Source organism: Trachypithecus francoisi, unplaced genomic scaffold (assembly GCF_009764315.1).
Source record: "Trachypithecus francoisi isolate TF-2019V2 unplaced genomic scaffold, Tfra_2.0 Lachesis_group5, whole genome shotgun sequence".
NCBI lineage: Eukaryota > Metazoa > Chordata > Mammalia > Primates > Cercopithecidae > Trachypithecus > Trachypithecus francoisi.
Genome location: NW_022681470.1, coordinates 94,558,284 through 94,579,784, shown reverse-complemented (window position 1 = coordinate 94,579,784; position 21,501 = coordinate 94,558,284). Strand labels below are relative to the sequence as shown.

Genomic DNA, 21,501 nt, shown 5'->3' with positions numbered 1-21,501 from the left:
CCCAAGAGAAGTAAATCTAAGCCAATCGGAGGCTTGAAAGTACAGCTGTCCCGCCTTGAACCAAACGGACCAATAGGAAGTGCGGGCGGCGTGTTTGAAAGCGAGGCCAAAGTGGGTGGGAGCGCGTGCTGCTGGGAGTTGCTTGGAGGTTGGCGGCGCGGGGCTGAAGGCTAGCAAACCGAGCGATCATGTCGCACAAACAAATTTACTATTCGGACAAATACGACGACGAGGAGTTTGAGTATCGGTTAGTGCTGGCGCGGGGGCAACAGCGAGGTCGTGAGCTTTGACCGCTGAGGGCACAAACAATTAGTAACAGGAACTGAGGCGATAGAATTGGCGCATGCGTACGAGATGTGAACGGCAAGGGTGTGATATTGGTGGAAGGCGTAATGCGCATGTGCGGAGGTGGGAGCCTCTCAAAACAATAAAGTGGCTGCGAATTTGGAGTCGGCCCTCAGTTGAGAGGAGGGAGTGGTGGGCGTGGTTAGAGTACTGACCACCCACACCCATGAGGGTTTCTGGATCATTCTCTGAACTTTATTGGGCAAACTTAACTTGCCTTGTAGAAACTGTTTGTTTCACAGTAATCCTGTGGAATCCAGTGAGAGAACGTAGCAAAAGCGGAGCTGGGAGTTTCCTCGCGTCCCTAATGCGAGAGTAGCGCTGAGAGAGTTGAATATTGCTTATTAACTCGTGAAAAAGACAAGGGGCGTGGTTGTCTGGCTTGTGTTAGGAAAGGGACCGCTTGGGACTGCAATGGAATAAAACTGGCTAGGAGCATTGAGAAAATACTTAATATGGGTCTAATAGATGCCCTTTATCAAAGGAAACAGTTACGGAATACTTAACAGGTTTCAGGTGTTCTGCTAAAATGCAAGGATAACACATGGTCTCTGCTGTTCACAAACTTAAAACTGTGAGTGGTACCGACGGACACCAGAAAGGTGATAACACCCTTTGCTAGGAGCCATTACAGGATGTGATGGGAGCACACGAGACTTGATAAGGAGAGGGAACTGGCGACCCGAAGGCTGGAGCTTCCTAGCTGTGCGCGGGGGTTGGGGTGGGGCTAGAAAGTCAGTCCCCTACATTTGCTAACTCCAGGACGCCCCCCACAACCCCACCCTTCGAGAATCCCTGCCGCCACCGCCTTGGAGGCTGACTTCTTTCTTTCGTTCGGTCTTCTTCCCTGGGCTTGGTGTGGGGGCGGGGGAGTGTCCTAAGGGCCAATTCAGTGTGATGACTCTTTCACCACCATTGAAAACGAAACTAGTATTAAACTACGCGTGTTTTCATTTATATGTCGGAAATGAGAACACTGGGACAGAAAGAGGGGAAGAATAGACGTTGGGGCCTACTTGAGGGAGAAGGTTGGGAGGAGGGAGAGGTTCAGGAAAAAAAAAAAAACTGTCGGGTACTATGCTTAGTACCTGGGTCATAAAAGAATCTGTACACCAAACCCCCGAGTCAGGAGCTTACCTATATAACAAACCTGCACATGTACCCTTGAACATGAAACTTAAAATACTGAGAGGAAAAAAAAAGGAAGAGGGAAAGTTGGGGAAAGCTTCCTAGAGGACAGAGCCTGAGATGAGACTCTAAGAAAAAGGTATGTGGGAGAAAGCACCTCTTGACTGAAATTGTTTAGAAGACACTGGATAGCCATCTGCCAAGGGTGGGGATGATGGAATCCTGGCACTGGATACAGCATTCGGGTTTGATAAATTTCAAGTGCATAATCTAGATTGGGAATAAAGGAAGACACAGGACTCCAAAATGTTGGCATTATGCTAATCTATATTATAATAATTAAGACCGCTTCCTGGTTTGTTACCTTGTCTCCTCAGTTGGAGAACATAAAATGAAAACTTGCTTTTCTTGTCTCTTCACCCAGCCTAGTTCAGGGCTTTAGGTCTTCAGAGAACTCGATGTGCATTGACAAATATATAATCATCTTTATACCAAGACGACTCCAGATCCTCTTTGATATAATTAACTGACTTTTCCTCAGCTGTTTTCCTCTACATCTGAACTAAACTAACTTAAAACTGTATGTGCGTATAAGAGATTTGCAGAGCTGGGAAGGAATCACCATTTCATCCCCTAGAAGATGAAACTTTTAACTTGACAGTGGCATTTTGGTTTAAGAGGGGTTTTTTGGTCTATGTATTGAAGCCAGATTTCGTGCCAGGGTGGTGTTAGAATGTGAGCTGTTTTCATATATTTGGACTAGAATTTTTTCTTTTAGGAGAATGGGGGGGAACCACTGTTACTAGCACAGAGGGAGAACTTAGTACATTTTCACTGAGCATGATGAAGACTATCTGGGTTAGTTTGAGTCACATCAGGGTAATAATTTCTTTGCCATGAAGGGAGACTTATCCTTGGTTAGAAAAGCACGGAATTTCCCAAAAAAAGTCTCAAGGTACATCCCTCCAGAGTTAGGAAGATAAGATTCAGGATAGATTTTTTTTTGTTTTAAGAGACAAGGCCTTGCTTTCTTGCCCAGACTGGAGTACATGGCTCTTCACAGGCACAACCATTGTGCACTGCAGCCCTTTTGTCTTTTTTTTTTTTTTCTTTTTGAGACGGAATCGCACTCTGTCGCCCAGATCTCAGCTTACTACAATCTCCGCCTCCTGGACTCAAGGGATTCTCTCCTGCCTCAGCCTCCCGAATAGCTGGGATTACAGGTGCATGCCACCACACCCAGCTCTTTTTTGTATTTTTAGTAGAGACGGGGTTTCACGTTGTTGGTCAGGCTGGTCTCAAACTCTTGACCTTAAGTGATCCACCCACCTCAGCCTCCCAAAATGCTGGGATTACAGGCGTGAGCCACTGCCCCTGGCCTATTTCTTCTGTATTTTAATCAAAGATTTCAAACTTCATACTGTATCTCTGTCAAACTCCTGGGTTCATATTACTCTCCTGCCTCAGCCTCCCGAGTAGCTGGGACTATAGGTATGTGCCACCATGCCTGGCTTAGATTTTAAAGGATAAGATATTTCATTTCATCCTTTGTGATGACTTGTCCACACAGTACTCCATAAAAGGCGTTTCCTCTCCACAAAATAACTTCTCTTCCTTCCTTCTAATTATTAACACTGTGTGCTCCGTGGGGCTCCCATTATATTGTAGCCAATCAACTAGAAGACTATAAGGGCCATGAAGGCAGAGAAAATGTGCCTGGAACTTAAGTGCTTATTCACTGGAATTATTCACTAATTTGTATTTTTCATATACTCTCGGAATTTATATAACATAGCCTGTATTTCTAGCTGCTGCTACCCCACAATAAAATTATATAAACTCTGACATCAGAAACTAGTTTTTCTTTCCTTTCTTGGCCTTGTAAACAGGCACTTGTCTGAGACTGTATCTGGTACTAACATAAATTCCTCACTTTCCCGTTTCTGTTACAGACATGTCATGCTGCCCAAGGACATAGCCAAGCTGGTCCCTAAAACCCATTTGATGTCTGAATCTGAATGGAGGAATCTTGGCGTTCAGCAGAGTCAGGGATGGGTCCATTATATGATCCATGAGCCAGGTCAGTGCACTGACTAAAAACAACCATATAGAACTGCTACACTGAGAGAATGAAGGAATAAGATTGTATAACCCAAATAGGGAGATAGGAAATAGTTTACTGGTTTCTTCCCCCTCTAGTCATGGATTTAAAAAAAAAAAAAAAAAAAAAGCTAGTGACCAAAAATAAGATTAAAGTATCTGGGAAGTTCAGAGACAACCTGTCACTAAAAAAAACTCCTGTAATCTTCCATTCAATCAGAGGGTATTCTTTTTAAGGCTACATATAGCCTGGTCATAGCCCCTGCCTCATTCTCCATCAGAAAACATTCTTGGATGTATTCCAAATAAGCAAAGGAAAGTATATTTATTGATAAAACACCAGACACCCAGCTGCCAGGCAAAACTTAATAAAGGACACCCTGGGGCTGTATAAACATAGCAAAAGAACTGATATTAACAATTCTGTACTTGGCAGACAGTCCAGACTTCTGGGTCTGCTTCTCAAGGCCATATGCTTAAGTCTTTATTTAGTTATAAAGATCTGAGTGGGTGATAGCTGGGGAGATGGTAGTGGAATACACTATATGTTGTACATAGAATGGTGTGCGCTTGTCTCTTAGATTTCCCTCACTCTTTCAGAACCTCACATCTTGCTGTTCCGGCGCCCACTACCCAAGAAGCCAAAGAAATGAAGCTGGCAAGCTACTTTTCAGCCTCAAGCTTTACACAGCTGTCCTTACTTCCTAACATCTTTCTGATAATATTATTATGTTGCCTTCTTGTTTCTCACTTTGATATTTAAAAGATGTTCAATACACTGTTTGAATGTGCTGGTAACTGCTTTGCTTCTTGAGTAGAGCCACCACCACCATAGCCCAGCCAGATGAGTGCTCTGTGGACCCACAGCCTCAGCTGAGTGTGACCCCAGAAGCCATGATGTGCTCTGTATCCAGAACACACTTGGCAGATGGAGGAAGCATCTGAGTTTGAGACCATGGCTGTTACAGAGATCATGTAAACTTGCTGTTTTTGTTTTTTTCCTGCCGGGTGTTGTATGTATGGTGACTTGTGGATTTATGTTTCAATGTACTGGAAACTTTCCATTTTATTCAAGAAATCTGTTCATGTTAAAAGCCTTGATTAAAGAGGAAGTTTTTATAATCTAATGCTGTAATTGTAAGGGTTTTTTTCCCCTCACTCAGGGTGAGCATCATCAATATCATGGTTCTAATTACATGCCCTTCAGTTTGATAATGAAGCTCAGCTCTTTGCTGATAATGAGGTTTATTTTAACATTCAGATAACTCATTTTTAATCTACTTTAAGCAGACTTGCTGTCAAACATCTACTGAAACATATTTCACTCTTAACTGGCCCGAGGTAGAGGTTATATAGGGACAACTTCATCTCATCCAAACAAATGAACTGCTTCCTACAGTCTGGGTACTGCCTTTAACATAGTCCCAATATTTGAATGGCACACACGGGTAAAAGGATGCTTGTGTGTCCCAATTCCTAATAGGAATAATAGGCACACCTATGACCTATTCACTGTGCCCCTCGGTTGGGGGAGGTTTTCAGCTGTTCTTAACTTTGGTTGGGCATTGGAATCACCTGGGGAGCTTTACAAGTACTGATGCCTGCCTGAGTCGTTCTTAAGGATTCTTAATTGGTCTGGAGCGTGGACTGGGGGTAAAAATTTCAGGCATCTTATGCAGGTAGATAAAGAAGTAAACTTTGAGAAAACAGGTGCAAAATGTAGCTGTTTAAGAAAACATTCCAGGCTGGGCATGATGGCTCACGCCTGTAATCTCAACACTTTGGGAAGCTAAGGAGGGCAGATCACTTGAGGTCAGGAGTTCGAAACCAGCCTGGCCAACATGGTGAAACCCCATCTCTACTAAAACTACAAAATTAGCCGGGCATGGTGGCACATGCCTATAATCCCAGCGACTCGGGAGGCCAAGGTAGGAGAATCGCTTGAACCTGGGAGGCAGAGGTTGTAGTAAGCCAAGATCACGCCATTGCGCTTCAGCCTGGGCAACAAGAGTGAAACTGTGTCTTCAAAAAAATAAAAATAAATTAGCCGGGCATGGTGTGTGCCTGTAATCCCTGCTACTCAGGAGACTGAGGCGAGAGGATCGCTTGAACCCGAGAGGCAGAGGTGGCAGTGAGCCAAAATCACACCACTGCACTCAGCCTGGGCGACAGAAGCTGTCTCAATTAAAAAAAGCATTCCACAGAATAATAACTTCCCCTTTAGTCTAACAAAGTAGTAGTACTAAGTAAGGATATTAATCTCCCTCATTTTTTCTGTCTTCCATCCACTTATTCCTAAAATAGCAGGCATCAACATCGGGAAAACTCATTAGAAATGCAAATTATTGGCCGGGCACGGTGGCTCAAGCCTGTAATCCCAGCACTTTGGGAGGCCGAGACGGGCGGATCACGAGGTCAGGAGATCGAGACCATCCTGGCTAATACGGTGAAACCCTGTCTCTACTTAAAAAATACAAAAAACTAGCCGGGCGACGAGGCGGGCGCCTGTAGTCCCAGCTACTCGGGAGGCTGAGGCAGGAGAATGGCGTAAACCCGGGAGGCGGAGCTTGCAGTGAGCTGAGATCCGGCCACTGCACTCCAGCCTGGGTGGCAGAGCAAGACTCCGTCTCAAAAAAAAAAAAAAAAAAAAAGAAATGCAAATTATTGGGCTCCAACCTAGACCTAGTGAATCCTAAACCCAGGGTTGGACACCACAATGTTTTAACACAAGCTCTCCGACTGATTCTGATGTACACTTAAGCTTGAGAATCCACTGGGAAAATACTAGAACAGACTTGGTATTCTGTTTTGGGAGGGGATCAAATATCAACTGTATTACTAATAAAGATATTGGAACATGTGGTTTAGTAGGCAAGTGGAATTCCTGTTTTGCCCCTTTTTTTTTTTCAAAGAGCTGACTTTTTATAATAGAAAGAAATGAGGGCCAAGTACGGGGACTCACACCTGTAATCCCAATACTTTAGGAGGCCAAGGCAGGGAATCACTTGAGCCCAGGAGTTCAAGACCAGCCTGTGCAACATGACCAAACTCCGTCTCTACTCAAAATACAAAAATTAGCCAGGCATGGTGGGGCGCCCCTGTGGTCCAGCTACTCTGGAGTCTGAGATGGGAGGATCTCTTGAGCCCAGGTCAAGGCTGCAGTGAATGGTGCTTGTGCCACTGCACTCCAGCCTGAGCAACAGAGACTGATTCAAAAAAGGGGGGGGGGGCTTATTACTTGAAAGAATGGTATAGACGTCTGATCACCTGAATCTACCATTCACTGTGTTTTGCGATTGTGTGGCAAATCTTCACCTTTTTGAGCCTGTTCCTCGTCTGTAAAATTAGCATGATATCTATCTTACAGGGGTTTTTTTGTTTCTTTTTGATGGAGTCTCGCTGTCGCCCAGGCTGGACTGCAGTGACACAATCTCGGCTCACTGAAAGCTCCGCCTTCCAGGTTTACGCCATTCTGCCTCAGCGCCCCGAGTAGCTGGGACTACAGGCGCCCGTCACCACGCCCGGCCAATTTTTTGTGTTTTTAGTAGAGACGGGGTGTCTCCATGTTGGTCAGGCTGGTCTCCAACTCCTGACCTCAGGTGATCTGCCCGCCTCGGCCTCCCAAAGTGCTGGGACAAGGTGTGGTTTAGCAGTCCTACAAAGAATGAATTTGGCCGGGCGCGGTGGCTCACGCCTGTAATTACAGCACTTTGGGCGGCCGAGGCGGGTGGATCATGAGGTCAGGAGATCGAGACCATCCTGGCTATCACGGTGAGAACCCGTCTCTACTAAAAATAAAATATATATACACACAAAAAAAATTAGCCGTGCGTGGTGGCGGGCGCCTGTAGTCCCAGCTACTCGGGAGGCTGAGGCAGGAAAATGGCATGAATCCGGGAGGCGGAGTTTGCAGTGAGCCGAGATCGCGCCACTGCACTCCAGCCTGGGTGACAGACCGAGACTCCGCCTCAAAAATCAACAAGAATGAATTCAGGCCCTTACCATTCAAAATGTAGTCCACAGAGCAGTGGGATCACCATCACATGGGAACTAGCTAAATGCAGATCTCAGGCCCCACCCAAACCTACTGAATCAATCTGCATATGAGAAGATCCCCAGATTATTACTGGAAAAAAGTTTAAGATGCACGTTTGGGCCAAAGGCAACTGAAATGGGGCTAAGCTCGGATGATGTCAGCATCCAGAGTAAACATGTAAGGCACCCCCTATTCGCTGCCTCATTTGCACCTACAAGACCAATAACTGGGAAAGGTGTTATATGAACTAAGCACCATCTGGAGCAAGGTGGAGGAAGAGAGTTTTTGGATTCTTTCTTGTCAAAGAATTTTAAGTAATTAGTCTTGTCTATTATACTAGAGATAAGTTAAGGTTCCACACACCAAAAGCTCACCTACTCCAGGGTCTTCGTACCCGACAGACAATGGTGATAACAGACAATGGTGATAATCTTTCTCCGTGTCCCTCCAACTTCTGCTACAAAATAAGATCCTTGCTCACTCCAGTAAAGGCCCTTAGCCTAGTGTTAGAGTCACAGTGAATGAAAATAGCTTAAACCATGGCTAACTGACCCATTAAATAAAACAAAGCAACATATGCATAACAATAATTTGAATCCAGCAACAGAAACACCCCTAGGACCTTACATCACCTCCAACCACTGCTCCTTTCGCGCCCTAAACTCCCGAGGTCCCGCCCCCGACCGTGGGCTAAGGTCCGGCCCCCGTATTTCCGGGTGAGGGGTGGCCACGTGATTGTCGCCTATAACAATCAGGCCCTGCTCTCACCCACTGGCTAAAACCTGAGAGCGACAGTTGAATACACCAATGGGACCCTGGAAGAGTCTAAGCGACAGCCAAAATCACCACTCAATGTCAGCTAAGTGTGAGTAAGGCGGGACTTTAAGTACGGAAGCTGCCCCGGGACATGAGGAAAGGAACAAGGGAAAGACCCGGTGAAGGGCAGAACAGGCAGGTGAGTCAGTAATCTGAAGCTTGGTGGGAAGAAAGGATTCAGGGCTAGAAAGGGTGCAGAAGCCTGAAGTAGAAAAAGACGGGATTTTGGTCCGGGGGTGGAGAGAGCGAATGCCTTGAAAAGGGCCAAGGCCAAGGGTAACGTAGACATTTAAAGGGGCAGATGCCCCGAAGAGACATTTAAAAGGGTACAGATGCCCAAGATAGAGCAGACACTTGAGGAGACCAGCTCAGCAAACGGAAGACACTTAAAGCGGTAGGTTCTCAAGAGAGAAGGAGTTTTTAAGACTAGAGTTAAGGTTAGAAGACATTTAAAAGGGCATGGGTTGGGATTGGGGAACGCGTTTATTAAAGAGGCAGGAATAAAGGAGTCGCTTGTCAAGGATCTGGTTAGAGAAGACTGGGGTCTTCCTCTAAGAAGGAACGTGCACGCCTGCTCTCCCCCATTGTCCTTTCTGGCTTCTCCAGGTTCCCTCGACCCAGGACCCCCTGTTCCCAGGCTATGGCCCCCAGTGCCCTGTAGACCTGGCGGGCCGCCTGTGCTTGCGACCCCTATTTGGGGGTCTGGGTGGCTACTGGAGGGCCTTGCAGAGGGGCAGAGAAGGCAGGACCATGACATCTAGGGCCTCTGAACTTTCCCCGGGGCGCAACGTGACGGCTGGCATCATCATTGTTGGAGATGAGATCCTTAAGGTGTGTCTGGGACAGAAAAGGGAGGAGGGCGCCGCGTTCTCTTGTCCTTAAGGGCCTGCTGCACATCCCTCAATGGAGGGAGATGAGGCAGGGTGGGAGCCTCCTTGCTGCAGCAGGATCCTGAAGTGGATCCAGCATATTGGAGGAAAATTAACCCTCATTCTTTGAATTACTCTACTGAAAAACTTGTAGCAAAGTCCCTACAATTTTTCAACCTGAGAGCTGATTGAAGAAAAATAAAAATAGAAAGGTCATTGAAATTTACCAAGCAGTATGGTAGAGGGCAGAGGGGCTACACAACAATGACAGGAAGCCCCTTGAGTAGAGGAGGTACAGGTGTATGTATTGTATATTTAAGAGTTTTACTCAGCCTTTTTGGAAATGACTCAAGGTACTCAGCATAGTGGATAAGTGAGCTAGAAGGAAGGTACTAGGAGGGATGAATCCCTTTTGAATGATCAGGAAAGTCTTACTAGAGGACATAGCAGATGACAAGGGTTTTTTTGTTTTTGAGACAGGATTTTGCTCTGTCACCTAGGCTGGAATGCAGTGGCACAGTCACAGCTCACTGAAGCCTCCATTTCCAGGGTCAAGCAGTCCTCCTGCCTCAGCCTCTGAAGTTGCTATGACTACAGGTGTTAGCCACCACACCTGGCTAATTTATTTTTATTTTTTTGCAGAAACAGGGTCTCACTGTGTTGCCCAGGCTGGTCTCAAACTCCTGGGCTCAAGTGATCCTCCCACACCTCGTCCTCCCAAAGTGCTGGGATTACAGGTATGAACCGCTGAGCTTGGCCAAATGTCAAGTTTTAATAGTAATCTTTTTTAATATTCTTTGTAAATTTGTCTTTTTTTTTAAGATAGCATCTCACTCTGTTGCCCAGGCTGGAGTGCATTGGTGGAATCTCAGCTGATTGCATCTCTACCTCTCGTGTTCAAGCAGTTCTCATGCCTCAGCCACCCAAGTAATTGGGATTACAGGCATGAGCCACTGCACTCAGCCTTAATAGACCCTTTTTTTTTTTTTTTTAATTTTTGGTAGGGACGGACAGGATTTCGCCATGTTGGCCAGGCTGGTCTTGAAGTCCTGACCTCAAGTGATCCACCCACCTCAGCCTCCCAAAATGTTGGGATTACAGGCATGAGCCACCGCACCCAGCCCTGACCCCCTATTTTTATTTATTTTTGTATGTGTGTGAGACAGAGTTTTGCTCCTGTTGCTGAGGCTGGAGTGCAAATGGTTGCTCACTGCAACCTCTGCCTCCTAGGTTGAAGCAATTCTCTCACCTCAGCCTCCCGAGTACCTGAGATTACAGGCACCTGCCAGCACGCCTGTCTAATTTTTGTATTTTTAGTAGAGACAGGATTTCACCATTTTGGCCAGGGTGATGACCCTTATATTTTAAGTGCCTACTAGAGCCTGGCAGTGTGCTACATATATGTGATTTTACTAATCTTCACAACAACCCTACGAAGTTGGCACTTTTTTTCTTTTTTAAAATTTTATTTTTCTGTGTGTGTTTGTTTTATAAATGGGGTTCTCACAATGTTAAACAGGCCAGCCTCAAGCAATTCTCCCACCTCAGCCTCCCAAAGTGATGGGTTTACAGGCATAAGCCATCTTGCCCAGCCTTTTTTTTTTTTTTTTTTTTTTTCTGAGGCAGAGTCTCACTCTGTCGCCCGGGCTGGAGTGCGGTGGCTGGATCTCAGCTCACTGCAAGCTCCGCCTTCCGGGTTTACGCCATTCTCCTGCCTCAGCCTCCCAAGTAGCTGGGACTACAGGCGCCCGCCACTTCGCCCGGCTAGTTTTTGTATTTTTAGTAGAGACGGGTTTTCACCGTGTTAGCCAGGATGGTCTCGATCTCCTGACCTCGTGATCCGCCCGTCTCGGCCTCCCAAAGTGCTGGGATTACAGGCTTGAGCCACCGTGCCCGGCCATTTTTTTTTTTTTTTTTTTTTTTTTTTGAGACAAAATCTCACTGTCACCCAGGCTAGAGCTAATTTTTTGTATTTTTGTGTAGAAACAGGGTTTCACCATGTTCCAGGCTGGTCTGGAACACCTAGGCTCAAGCAGTCCTCCCACCTCAGCCTCCCAAAATGCTGGGATTACAGGCATGAGCCACCACACCTGGTCGGCAAAAAAGCCCAATTAATAATTAAACTGAGGGTCAGAGAGGTTGAGAAACCTCCCCAGGGTTACATACCTAGGACGTTATAGAGATGGGATTCCAGCCTAATGCCTGATAATCTCTTACTCCAAAACACAGACCCTTTTTTTTTTCCTTTGGTGACAGGGTCCCTATCACCCAGGCTGGAGTACAGTGGCATGATCTCGGCTCACCGCAGTCTCTGCCCACCGGGCTCAAGCAGTCCACCCACTTCAGCCTCCCAAGTAGCTGGGACTACAGGCATGTGCCACCACGCCCGGCTAGTTTTTGTATTTCTTTGTAGAGATGGGGTTTTACCATATTGTGCCAATTGGTCTTGAACTTCTGAGCTCAAGCAAGCCACCCCGCTTAGCCTCCCAAAGGGCTGGAATTACAGGCATGAGCCACCACGCCCGGCCATCAGAACACAAACCCTTAACCACTAAACCCATTGTAGACAATTAGAGGGAGATGGGGCTGGAAAAGAAGATAGGGTGTACACCACAGACAGCCCCAAATAACTCTGCAAAGGAATTTGAACTTTATTCTGTATACAGTTGGAAACAACAAATGGCTTTTGAGTCCAAGAGTGATGCAATCACAGTGACGCATTAATAAAGGTTACTGAGGAGACAGAGCAGAGCACTGTGGCTGGAGGCTGGGAGCCTGGCCAGGAAGCTGTCGCCATTGTCCAGGTAAAAGGTGCTAAGGACCTGCTTGGTGGCAGTGGGGACAGAAAGAAGAAAGCAGGCCAGGCGTGGTGGCTCACACCTGTAATTCCAGCACTTTGGGAGGCTGAGGCGGGAGGATCACTTGAGACCAGGAATTCAACACCAGCCTGGGCAACATGGCAACACCCCATTTCCACAAAAAAAAATTAAAATGAGCTGAGTGTGGTGGCACGCACCTGTAGTCCCAGCTACTCGGAAGGCTGAGGTGGCCCTTGAGCCCAGGAGGTTGAGACTGCAGTGAGTTGTGATTGAGCCACTATACTCCAGCCTGGGTGACAGAGACCCAGATTTAAAAACAAACAAATGGATTTTCCCACTCTTGTGTCCAGTCCAGGCCCCTCAGCAGCCTGAGGTGGTGTCCTTCAAAGAGCAGAGCACTGCATCATCAGGTGGATGCAGCCATCATCTCCAACCCCCTGCCCTTCATCCCTACAGTACTGACGGCCTCATCCTCCCCTTCAACCCCCAGGGACACACTCAGGACACCAACACCTTCTTTCTGTGCCGGACACTGCGCTCCCTAGGGGTCCAGGTTTGCCGAGTCTCAGTTGTACCTGATGAGGTAGCCACCATTGCAGCTGAGGTCACCTCTTTCTCCAACCGCTTCACCCATGTCCTCACAGCAGGGGGCATCGGCCCCACTCATGATGATGTGACCTTTGAGGCAGTGGCACAGGCCTTTGGGGATGAGCTGAAGCCACACCCTGAGCTGGAAGCAGCCACCAAAGCCCTAGGAGGGGAAGGCTGGGAGAAGCTGTCATTGGTGCCCTCCTCTGCCCGCCTGCATTACGGCACAGATCCTCGCACTGGTCATCCCTTCAGATTCCCACTGGTCTCCGTCCGAAATGTCTACCTCTTCCCAGGCATTCCAGAGTTGCTGCAGCGGGTGCTGGAGGGGCTGAAGGGACTGTTCCAAAACCCAGCTGTTCATTTCTACTCAAAGGAGCTGTATGTGGCTGCTGATGAAGCCTCCATTGCCCCCATTCTGGCTGAGGCCCAGGCCCACTTTGGACGTAGGCTTGGCCTGGGTTCCTACCCTGACTGGGGCAGCAACTACTATCAGGTGAAGCTGACTCTAGACTCAGAGGAAGAAGGACCCCTGGAGGAATGCCTGGCCTACCTGACTACCCGTTTGCCCCAGGGATCGCTGGTCCCCTACATGCCCAACGCCGTGGAGCAGGCCAGTGAGGCTGTATACAAACTCGCTGAATCAGGTAGGGACCTTATGGAGGAGGGGCAGTATGCCCAAAGCCATTGGTGCCACCCCAGATCTCAGTAATGCAGGGGCTGTTGGGTGCTTCCTGCAAATCCCGGAGAGGGCAGAAGATAGCTTCTGTTAATTCATTATTCTTCCAATAAACGTTGATTGAGTACCTACTTTTATCAGCACTGTGCTAGGTGTTGGGGATATGGCCCAAAAGGATAACGTATGCCCTGCTCTTGTGGACCAGTGTTTTAACAAGAAAGATGGACATTAAACAGGTGATCCTGCATGGGGTGATGAAGGGAGTGATCTCCCACAGCAGGGAGATCAGCCTTGATCTGGGGTCAGAGAAGGCCAAGTGACACAAACTGAGCGATAAAGAGGATTTGGTCCAGTAGGTGGGCAAGAGCCAACAGTATGAATGATAGCCTGCAAGGAAGCGGCATGGGGTTTAGGGGACTGGAAGGAAGCCCACACCCCACACCCCCTGCTACGGAGGAATGACACTGAGGCTACCGTGAGGTGTGGCTGGGTGGCAGATGGCAGGTCAGGGGCCAACTCTGCAGGGCCTAGTGAGCAGCATGAAGGAGTTTGGACTTTATCCTCGGACAACTGGGAAGATATCGAAGGGTTTAAGCAAGGGCAGCATGCCTTCACTCCCCTTTGATAGCCATATGTGTCCATCTGATGCCCTGTTCCCTGCCTGCTTGGCAGGGTCTTCTCTGGGGGAAAAGGTGGCAGGTGCCCTACAGACCATTGAGACCGCCCTGGCTCAGTACAGCCTCACCCAGCTCTGTGTGGGCTTCAACGGGGGCAAAGACTGCACCGCCCTCCTGCACCTCTTCCATGCAGCTGTGCAGAGGTGAGCCTGCCCCCTGGGAGACAAGACCCCTGATCTGTTTCTCCAGTTCCACATCCCAGAAAGCAAGGGGAAAGGGGGTGTATAGGTGGAGTTCAAGAGGGAGATAGTCTTGGTGACCTCTCAGTTCCATTCTCCCACCATATTGAGCATATGATATGTGCCTGGCCTTGTGTATGGATGTGCAGGCCACTATCCCTGACCACAGGGAGGTCACAGTCCACTGGGGAGATGGGAGATTTACATACCTGAACCAGGGATGCGTGCTTAGATTTGAGAGGTGAAAGGTCAGAGTGGGCTTCCCAGAGGAAGTGGGTCTAATGGATGGAAAGGACAAGGAAAAGGGAGACGGGGTGGGAGTCTGTTCTAGGGGCCAAACAGAACAGTAAGCTGTTTCAGGAGAGCCATTTCCCTGTCCATGCTGGCAAGCCTGTGGATTCTTCCCCCTCCACAGGAAATTACCTGACGTTCCAAACCCCCTCCAGATCCTGTATATCCGCAGCATCTCCCCTTTCCCTGAGCTGGAACAATTTCTACAGGACACTATCAAGAGGTACTAGGGGCCTGGAGGTTTGGGCTCCAAGAGAAGCTTGACAGAGCCCACTCCCGACCCCTACTTCTGTTTCTTCCTAAGGTATAATCTGCAGATGTTGGAAGCTGAGGGCAGCATGAAGCAGGCCCTGGGTGAACTGCAGGCACGGCACCCCCAGCTGGAGGCTGTCCTGATGGGCACCCGCCGGACTGACCCCTACTCCTGTAGCCTCTGCCCTTTCAGCCCCACTGACCCAGGCTGGCCTGTGTTCATGCGCATCAACCCACTGCTGGTAATGGGGAAGAGGGTTGATCGCCTTCAGTCTCACATGCCCCATCAGTCACTGCACCCTAGCTCACTTGTAGTAGTCGGGAGGCTAGAGCCTGGAACCTAGATGAAGGGGCCTCATCATCCAAGTAAGGCAGTGCTATCTGTTCATTCATCCTTTTGACCAATATTTATTGAGCCCAAATTCAGTAGCAGGCATTATGCTTCCTACTGTGGACAGAACAGTGACTTAGACCTGTGCTGTCTAATATAGCCACTAATTATTTATTTATACTTAAATTTTAATTAATTAGAATGAAATACTTATGACTAAAAACCACTGAATTATATACTTTAAAAGGATGAATTTGACAACATGTGGATACCTCAATTTTTCAAATTAAGTACAATTAAAAATTCAGTTCTGGCTGGGCGCGTGGCTTACGCCTGTAATCTCAGCACTTTGAGAGGCCGAGGTGGGCGGATCATTTGAGGACAGGAGTTCGAGACCATCCTGGCCAACATGGTGAAACCCCGTCTCTACTAAAAATACAAAAAATTAGCCAGGCGTGGCCAGGCGCCGTGGCTCACACGTATAATCCCAGCACTTTGGGAGGCCGAGGTGGGCGGATCACAAGGTCAGGAGATCGAGACCATCCTGGCTAACAGGGTGAAACCCCGTCTCTACTAAAAATACAAAAAATTAGCCAGGCGTGGCCAGGCGCCGTGGCTCACACGTATAATCCCAGCACTTTGGGAGGCCGAGGTGGGCGGATCACAAGGTCAGGAGATCGAGACCATCCTGGCTAACAGGGTGAAACCCCGTCTCTACTAAAAATAGAAAAAATTAGTTGTGCATGGTGGCGGGTGCCTGTAGTCCCAGCTACTCAGGAGGCTGAGGCAGGAGAATGGCGTGAACCTGGGAGGCAGAGCTTCCAGTGAGCTGAGGTCGCACCACTGCACTCCAGCCTGGGCAACAGAGCAAGACTCTGTCTCAAAAAAAAAAAAAGGCCAGGCATGGTGGCATGCACCTGTAGTCCTAGCTACTCGGGAGGCTAAGGCAGGAGAATTGCTTGAACCCAGGAGGCGGAGGTTGCAGTGAGCTGAGATGGCACCACTGCACTGCAGCCTGGGCAACAGAGCAAGACTATCTCAAAAAAAAAAAAAAAAATTGCAGGCCGGGTGTAGTGGCTCATACCTGTAATCCCTGTACTTTGGGAGGCCGAGGCAGGTGGATCGCCTGAGGTCAGGAGATCAAGAGCAGCCTGACCAAGATGATGAAACCCCGTATCTACTAAAAATACAAAAATTAGCGGGACGTGGTGGCAGGCACCTGTAATCCCAGCTACTTAGGAGGCTGAGGTAGGAGAATCACTTGAGCCTGGGAGGCAGAGGTTGCAGTGAGCCTAGATGGCACCGCTATACTCCAGCCTAGGCAACAGAGTGAGACTCCGTCCAAAAAAAAATACAGTACTTTAGTACTTGTACTAGCCACATTTCAAATGACCACCATATTAGACAGTAGAGATATAGAACATTTCCATCATCACAGAAAGTTCTGGCCAGGCACAGTGGCTCACACCTGTAATTCCAGCACTTTGGGAGTCCAAGGTGGGCTGATCAATGCCTGTAGTCCTAGCTACTCAGGCTGAGGCAGGAAGATCGCTTGAGCCAGGGAATTCAAGGCTGCAGTGAGCCATGATCATGCCAGTGCACTACAGCCTGGGCAACAGAAAAGACCTGTCTAAAAAAAAAAAAAAAAATAGGGCAGGGCACGGTGGCTCACGCCTGTAATCCCAGCACTTTGGGAGGCCGAGGCAGGTGGATCATGAAGTCAGGAGATCGAGACCATCCTGGCAAACATGGTGAAACCCCTTCTCTACAAAAAATACAAAAAGTTAACCAGGCATGGTGGCTGGCGCCTGTAGTCCCAACTACTCAGGAGGCTGAGGCAGGAGAATGGCATGAACCCGGGAGGCAGAGGTTGCAGTGAGCTGAGACCGCGCCACTGCACCCCAGCCTGGGCGACAGAGCAAAACTCCGTCTCAAAAAATAAATAAATAGACAGACATGGTCTCTGCCTGTCCTCCTGGAGCTCCACCCTTGCAGTAGAGGGTGGTTCACGAATGGAAAGCAGAGAGTGGAGAAGATGAAGTCCTTATCTTTCCCTTTGCATACATAGAGCAAGCTATACCAGAGAATCAGATGGCAAGCCCTCCGTCAGAGGCCAAGGGAGCAGAAGAGCCATCGATGGGCTCCTTCCCAGGACAGCAGGGGTAGAAGTGGGAGAGGGGAGCATTTGTGACTATTCTATTACTCTGACCTCCCAGGACTGGACCTACAGAGACATCTGGGACTTTCTGCGTCAGCTGTTTGTCCCATACTGTATCCTGTATGACCGAGGGTAAGGGTATTAGGGGAAGGGAATGGGTAAGGGAGTTTTTAGGGTGCTGGAATAGGGAGGGCCAGTAGGATTGCACACCCTACCACATGCTTGCCCTCCACCCTCCCTGCTCCAGATACACATCACTGGGGAGTCGGGAGAATACTGTGCAGAACCCGGCTTTGAAGTGCCTGAGCCCAGGAGGACACCTCACGTACCGTCCAGCCTACCTACTGGAGAACGAAGAAGAGGAGCGAAACTCCCGCACATGACCTCCCACCCTAGGAGGAAGGGAAGGACACTGTTCTAGGGTATAACCTGGCAATAAACCATGCCTCTCACTGTGCCTGTTGCTCTAGCTGTGTCTTCCTGCTCCAGAGGATGGGAGAAGCAGAATTGGGTCAAATGCTGCCAGCTCTGACTGGCTGTGCTCACTTTAAGGGGCCCAGGGGTGGGGCAGAACAGGCTGGAAAGGAGCTCTCACTGATGGTTCTCAATGTCAGCCTCAGCAGGAGCCCACCAGAGGGCAGAAGCAGGAGTTGTGCCAACCACTGGGAAAAGGGCAATCAGGCAGGGCAACACCCGGGCTGGAAGAGGGGAAGCTGCCTTGGCCTGGCTGTGGAGGATGAAAGATGGAGTTGCCAGGCCCTCCCTCCCACTAACCCCACCCTCCCATCCCTGTCTAGAGGGGCTGACTCAGCCTGTTCCCAGGCCTAGAACCTTCCCTTTGCTAAACCCTGGATCCTTTGTCTCTGTAGTCATGAGGCTGAAGGGGGTGGGGACAGTGTTGATAAAAGGCACTAGAGGCAGCTCCCACACCCTTCCTCAGAACTGCTGCCCACATGCAGCCCCGGACACAGCCCCTAGCCCAAACCCTACCTTTCTTCCTCGGAGGGGCCCCTCAAGACACTGGGCTGCAGGTGCCTGTCATTAAGATGGGCACAGGGTGGGAGGGCTTCCAGCGGACCCTGAAGGAAGTCGCCTACATCCTCTTCTGCTGCTGGTGTATCAAGGAACTGCTGGATTAATGGTGGCAGGGAACTGCCTCCTCTCCCCACCAGCACCATGGCTGGCATCGCTCAGGTGGGCAGAGTAGAGTAAACAGGAGGCATAGCTGCAGCTTCTGTGGCAGAGCTTGCCTCAGCTTCTCATTCTCTTATTTAGCCCCCAGCCCAATTGCCTTCAAGACTCCTGAGGCCAGCTGTGCTTGACCAAGGATGGGCCATAAACAATGAGTAAAGAGTGAAGTGTGGATCCTGCTTTGAGCTGTGTCATCTGGCGGCCCTGCCTCATCTCTGAGCCTCCTCCATTCCCAACCCCTGCCTCTGGGGAACCTCTGGTGGGCAGGAGCTTGGACTGATCTGGCTAGGACCCCAGTAAGATTGTGGCAAGACCTGGCACTCCTCCAAGCTTGGCACAGTGGGCCCACCAGCTCAGATGGTTGATCCACTATACTCTCATAGTACCAAGAATGGACTGTCCCCTAAGATAACTGTTTGAGAATCACTGAATTATAAATATAATCCACAGGCCTTGAGGCCCAAGATTCTAAATGTCTAAAGGGGAATCAGAAAAAGTCAGCACTAGAAGGGTCTGAGAGCCAGGGTGCAGACCAGGGAGGGAAGGAGCTTGTCCTAAATAGAACCAAGACTGAAAGCCAGGTTTTCTGACTCACTGGTTCCTGAGTGGGGAGGGTGGAAGACAGTCCAGGTTCCTCTCAATCTGTGGGTAAGGAGGGGACCCAGCTTGAGTAGGGTCTTCATCTGTGAGGCCAAGGGTGTATGGAAACCCAGAGGACCCAGCCCTTTCCCAAATAGAAGACCTGCCCAGGCAGCTTCCTGCCTCTGAGGATCTTGGGGAAAGCACTGAGCTGAGGCTAGTCCCCAGCTCCTGTAGGAAGTAGAACGGCATGAGCTACAAGAGCTCCCAGCTCACATACAAAGCTACAAGAGAAAGGCACCTGTGTGGCCACATGGGTCCCCCAGGCTTATCATGGCACAGCCCTATCAGGACATAAGCAGACAGACTGAGCAGAATTGGCTCTTGACTTCCTCTTGGTAGCCACAGCTGGCATTTTCCAGGAGTTGCTCCAGTGGTGGAGGCACATCAGCCACGTGCGTCATCCTGCTCATGGGGCGCTTATGCTTACTGATGCGCCCACCCACAGCCCCCACACCTCAGAGCCAGCCATGGGACTGCTCAGTATTTCCCTGGGATCCCTACCCAGCATTCTCTGTCCCCTCTTAGGGCTCAGTTATCATCCCCCAGCCCTTTGTCACTTGGGGCACTGGTAGATAGGGCCCTCTTCCTCCCTGCCTGGGACCAGCTCTTCCTCAGCGTTCTTGTTAGTTAACTCTTGTTTTTGTTTTTTTTTTTCTAGGTTCTTTTTGTAAAGGTGATATATGCCCACAGTAAAGAACTTTAGGCCAGGCTGGGTACGATGGCTCACACCTGTAATCCCGGCACTTTGGGAAGCAGAGGCGGGCGGATCACCTGAGGTCAGGAGTTCTAGACCAGCCTGGCCAACATGGTGAAACCGCATTTCTACTAAAAATAATCAGCTGAGCAAGGTGGTGAGTGCCTGTAATCCCAGCTACTTGGGAGGCTGAGGCAGGAGAATCACTTGAACCTGGGAGGCAGAGGTTGCAGTGAGCCAAGATCATGCCACTGCACTCCAGCCTAGAGGACAAGAGTGAAACTCCATCACAAAAAAAAAAAAAAGGCTGGGTGCAGTGGCTCCCAGCACTTGGGGAGGCTGAGGCAGGTGGATCACTTGAGGTCAGGAGTTTGAGACCAGCCTGGCCAGCATGGTGAAACCCCATCTCTACTGAAAATACAAAAAAAAAAAAAAAAATTAGCCAGACGTAATGGCGCATGCCTGTAGTCCCAGCTACCTGGGAGGCTGAGGCAGGAGAATGACTTGAATCCGGGAGGTGGAGGTTGCAGTGAGCCAAGATTGCACCACTGCACTCCAGCCTGGGTGACAGAGCAAGACTTCGTCTTAAAAAAAAAAAAAAAAAAGAACTCTAATAGTTGAAAGTCTCCTGGTCTATCCCCCAGTCCCTTAGTGCTGCCCCTGGAGGCAACCATGGTTACCAGTTTCTTGGAGAACATTCCAGTCTATGCATAGACTGCATCTTCATTCATTCAACAAATATTGAGTTATTCAGTGTATACTGTATATCAGTGTGGGTCTTTGGATACAGCAGTGAACAAAACAGATCCTTGTACTTGTGAAGCTTACATTTTAGGGGGCGGACAGGACAAACTAGAAACATTTTTTAAAGTATGTATATGTTATTAGATGACAGGCACTATAGGAAAAAAAAGTGGAAATCGAGCTGGCGTTGGGAATGGGTCATAGAGAGCCTAAGAATTTGAGCTTTATGCTGAGTGAAATGAGGAACTATTGCAGGATGTTGAGCATGAAATGAGTTTTTTTATTTAAAAGGCTCAAGCTGGCTGCTGTGTTGAGAACAGAATTCAGGGGAGCAAAGGCAGAATACGAGTGACCTATTAGGAGGTAACGGCACAATATAGGCCAGACATGTTGGTGGTCTCGGACCAGGTTTATAGCAAAAGCAGTAGTGAGGGGTGGCTGGATTCTGGATATATTACTCTTCCTAGTTAGTTAACATACTCTCCACATTGTTCTGCACTTTGCTGCTTTTCCTTTGATAAACCTTGGACAGGATTCAGGATCCCACATCAACACATGGAGAGCTTGTCCATTCTTTTTTACAGCAGCCTAGTCTCTACAGTACTCTAACTTGAGCTTATTTCTTATCTCTGGCAGGTCAGTGCATCTTTTTTTTTTTTTTTTTGAGACAGATTCTTACTCTGGCACCCAGGCTGGAGTTCAATGGTGCAACCTCAGCTCACTGCAACCTCCGTCTCCCGGGTTCAAGTGATTTTCCTTTGTCAGCCTCCTGAGTAGCTGGGATTACAGGAATGCACCACCATGTCCTGCTAATTTCAATTTTTTTTTTTGAGACAGAGTCTCGCTCTGTCACCCAGGCTGGAGTGCAGGGACATGATCTCGGCTCACTGCAAGCTCTGCCTCTGGGGTTCATGCCATTCTCCTGCCTCAGCCTCCTGAGTAGCTGGGACTACAGGCGCCCG

General features: G+C 48.8%; 3 protein-coding genes across 5 annotated transcripts; all 3 read left to right on the top strand.

The window, feature by feature from the left end:
• Window positions 1-88: 88 nt before the first annotated feature.
• CKS1B (CDC28 protein kinase regulatory subunit 1B) lies at window positions 89-4,700 on the top strand. The gene is made up of 3 exons (XM_033197298.1): window positions 89-247; window positions 3,426-3,553; window positions 4,174-4,700. The coding sequence occupies exons 1-3, from the start codon at window positions 189-191 to the stop codon at window positions 4,224-4,226; spliced, it is 240 nt and encodes a 79-aa protein (XP_033053189.1). The 5' UTR covers window positions 89-188; the 3' UTR covers window positions 4,227-4,700.
• A 3,652-nt stretch (window positions 4,701-8,352) lies between these two features.
• FLAD1 (flavin adenine dinucleotide synthetase 1) lies at window positions 8,353-17,725 on the top strand. Of its 3 annotated transcripts, none has more exons than XM_033197290.1 (8): window positions 8,353-8,564; window positions 9,032-9,256; window positions 12,604-13,348; window positions 14,053-14,200; window positions 14,652-14,750; window positions 14,832-15,021; window positions 17,327-17,400; window positions 17,516-17,725. In XM_033197290.1, the coding sequence occupies exons 1-8, from the start codon at window positions 8,517-8,519 to the stop codon at window positions 17,649-17,651; spliced, it is 1,665 nt and encodes a 554-aa protein (XP_033053181.1). In that variant the 5' UTR covers window positions 8,353-8,516; the 3' UTR covers window positions 17,652-17,725. The 3 variants fall into 3 exon arrangements, with proteins under 3 accessions (XP_033053181.1, XP_033053184.1, XP_033053182.1); XM_033197291.1 differs by lacking the exon at window positions 8,353-8,564 and adding an exon at window positions 8,571-8,819; XM_033197293.1 differs by lacking the exons at window positions 9,032-9,256; window positions 14,053-14,200; window positions 14,652-14,750; ... (1 more) ...; window positions 17,327-17,400; window positions 17,516-17,725 and having other exon boundaries at window positions 8,436-8,564; window positions 12,604-13,512.
• LENEP (lens epithelial protein) lies at window positions 17,723-19,495 on the top strand. Its single transcript, XM_033197299.1, has one exon. It carries the CDS (start codon window positions 18,222-18,224, stop codon window positions 18,405-18,407), a length of 186 nt encoding a protein of 61 aa, XP_033053190.1. The 5' UTR covers window positions 17,723-18,221; the 3' UTR covers window positions 18,408-19,495.
• Window positions 19,496-21,501: the final 2,006 nt, after the last annotated feature.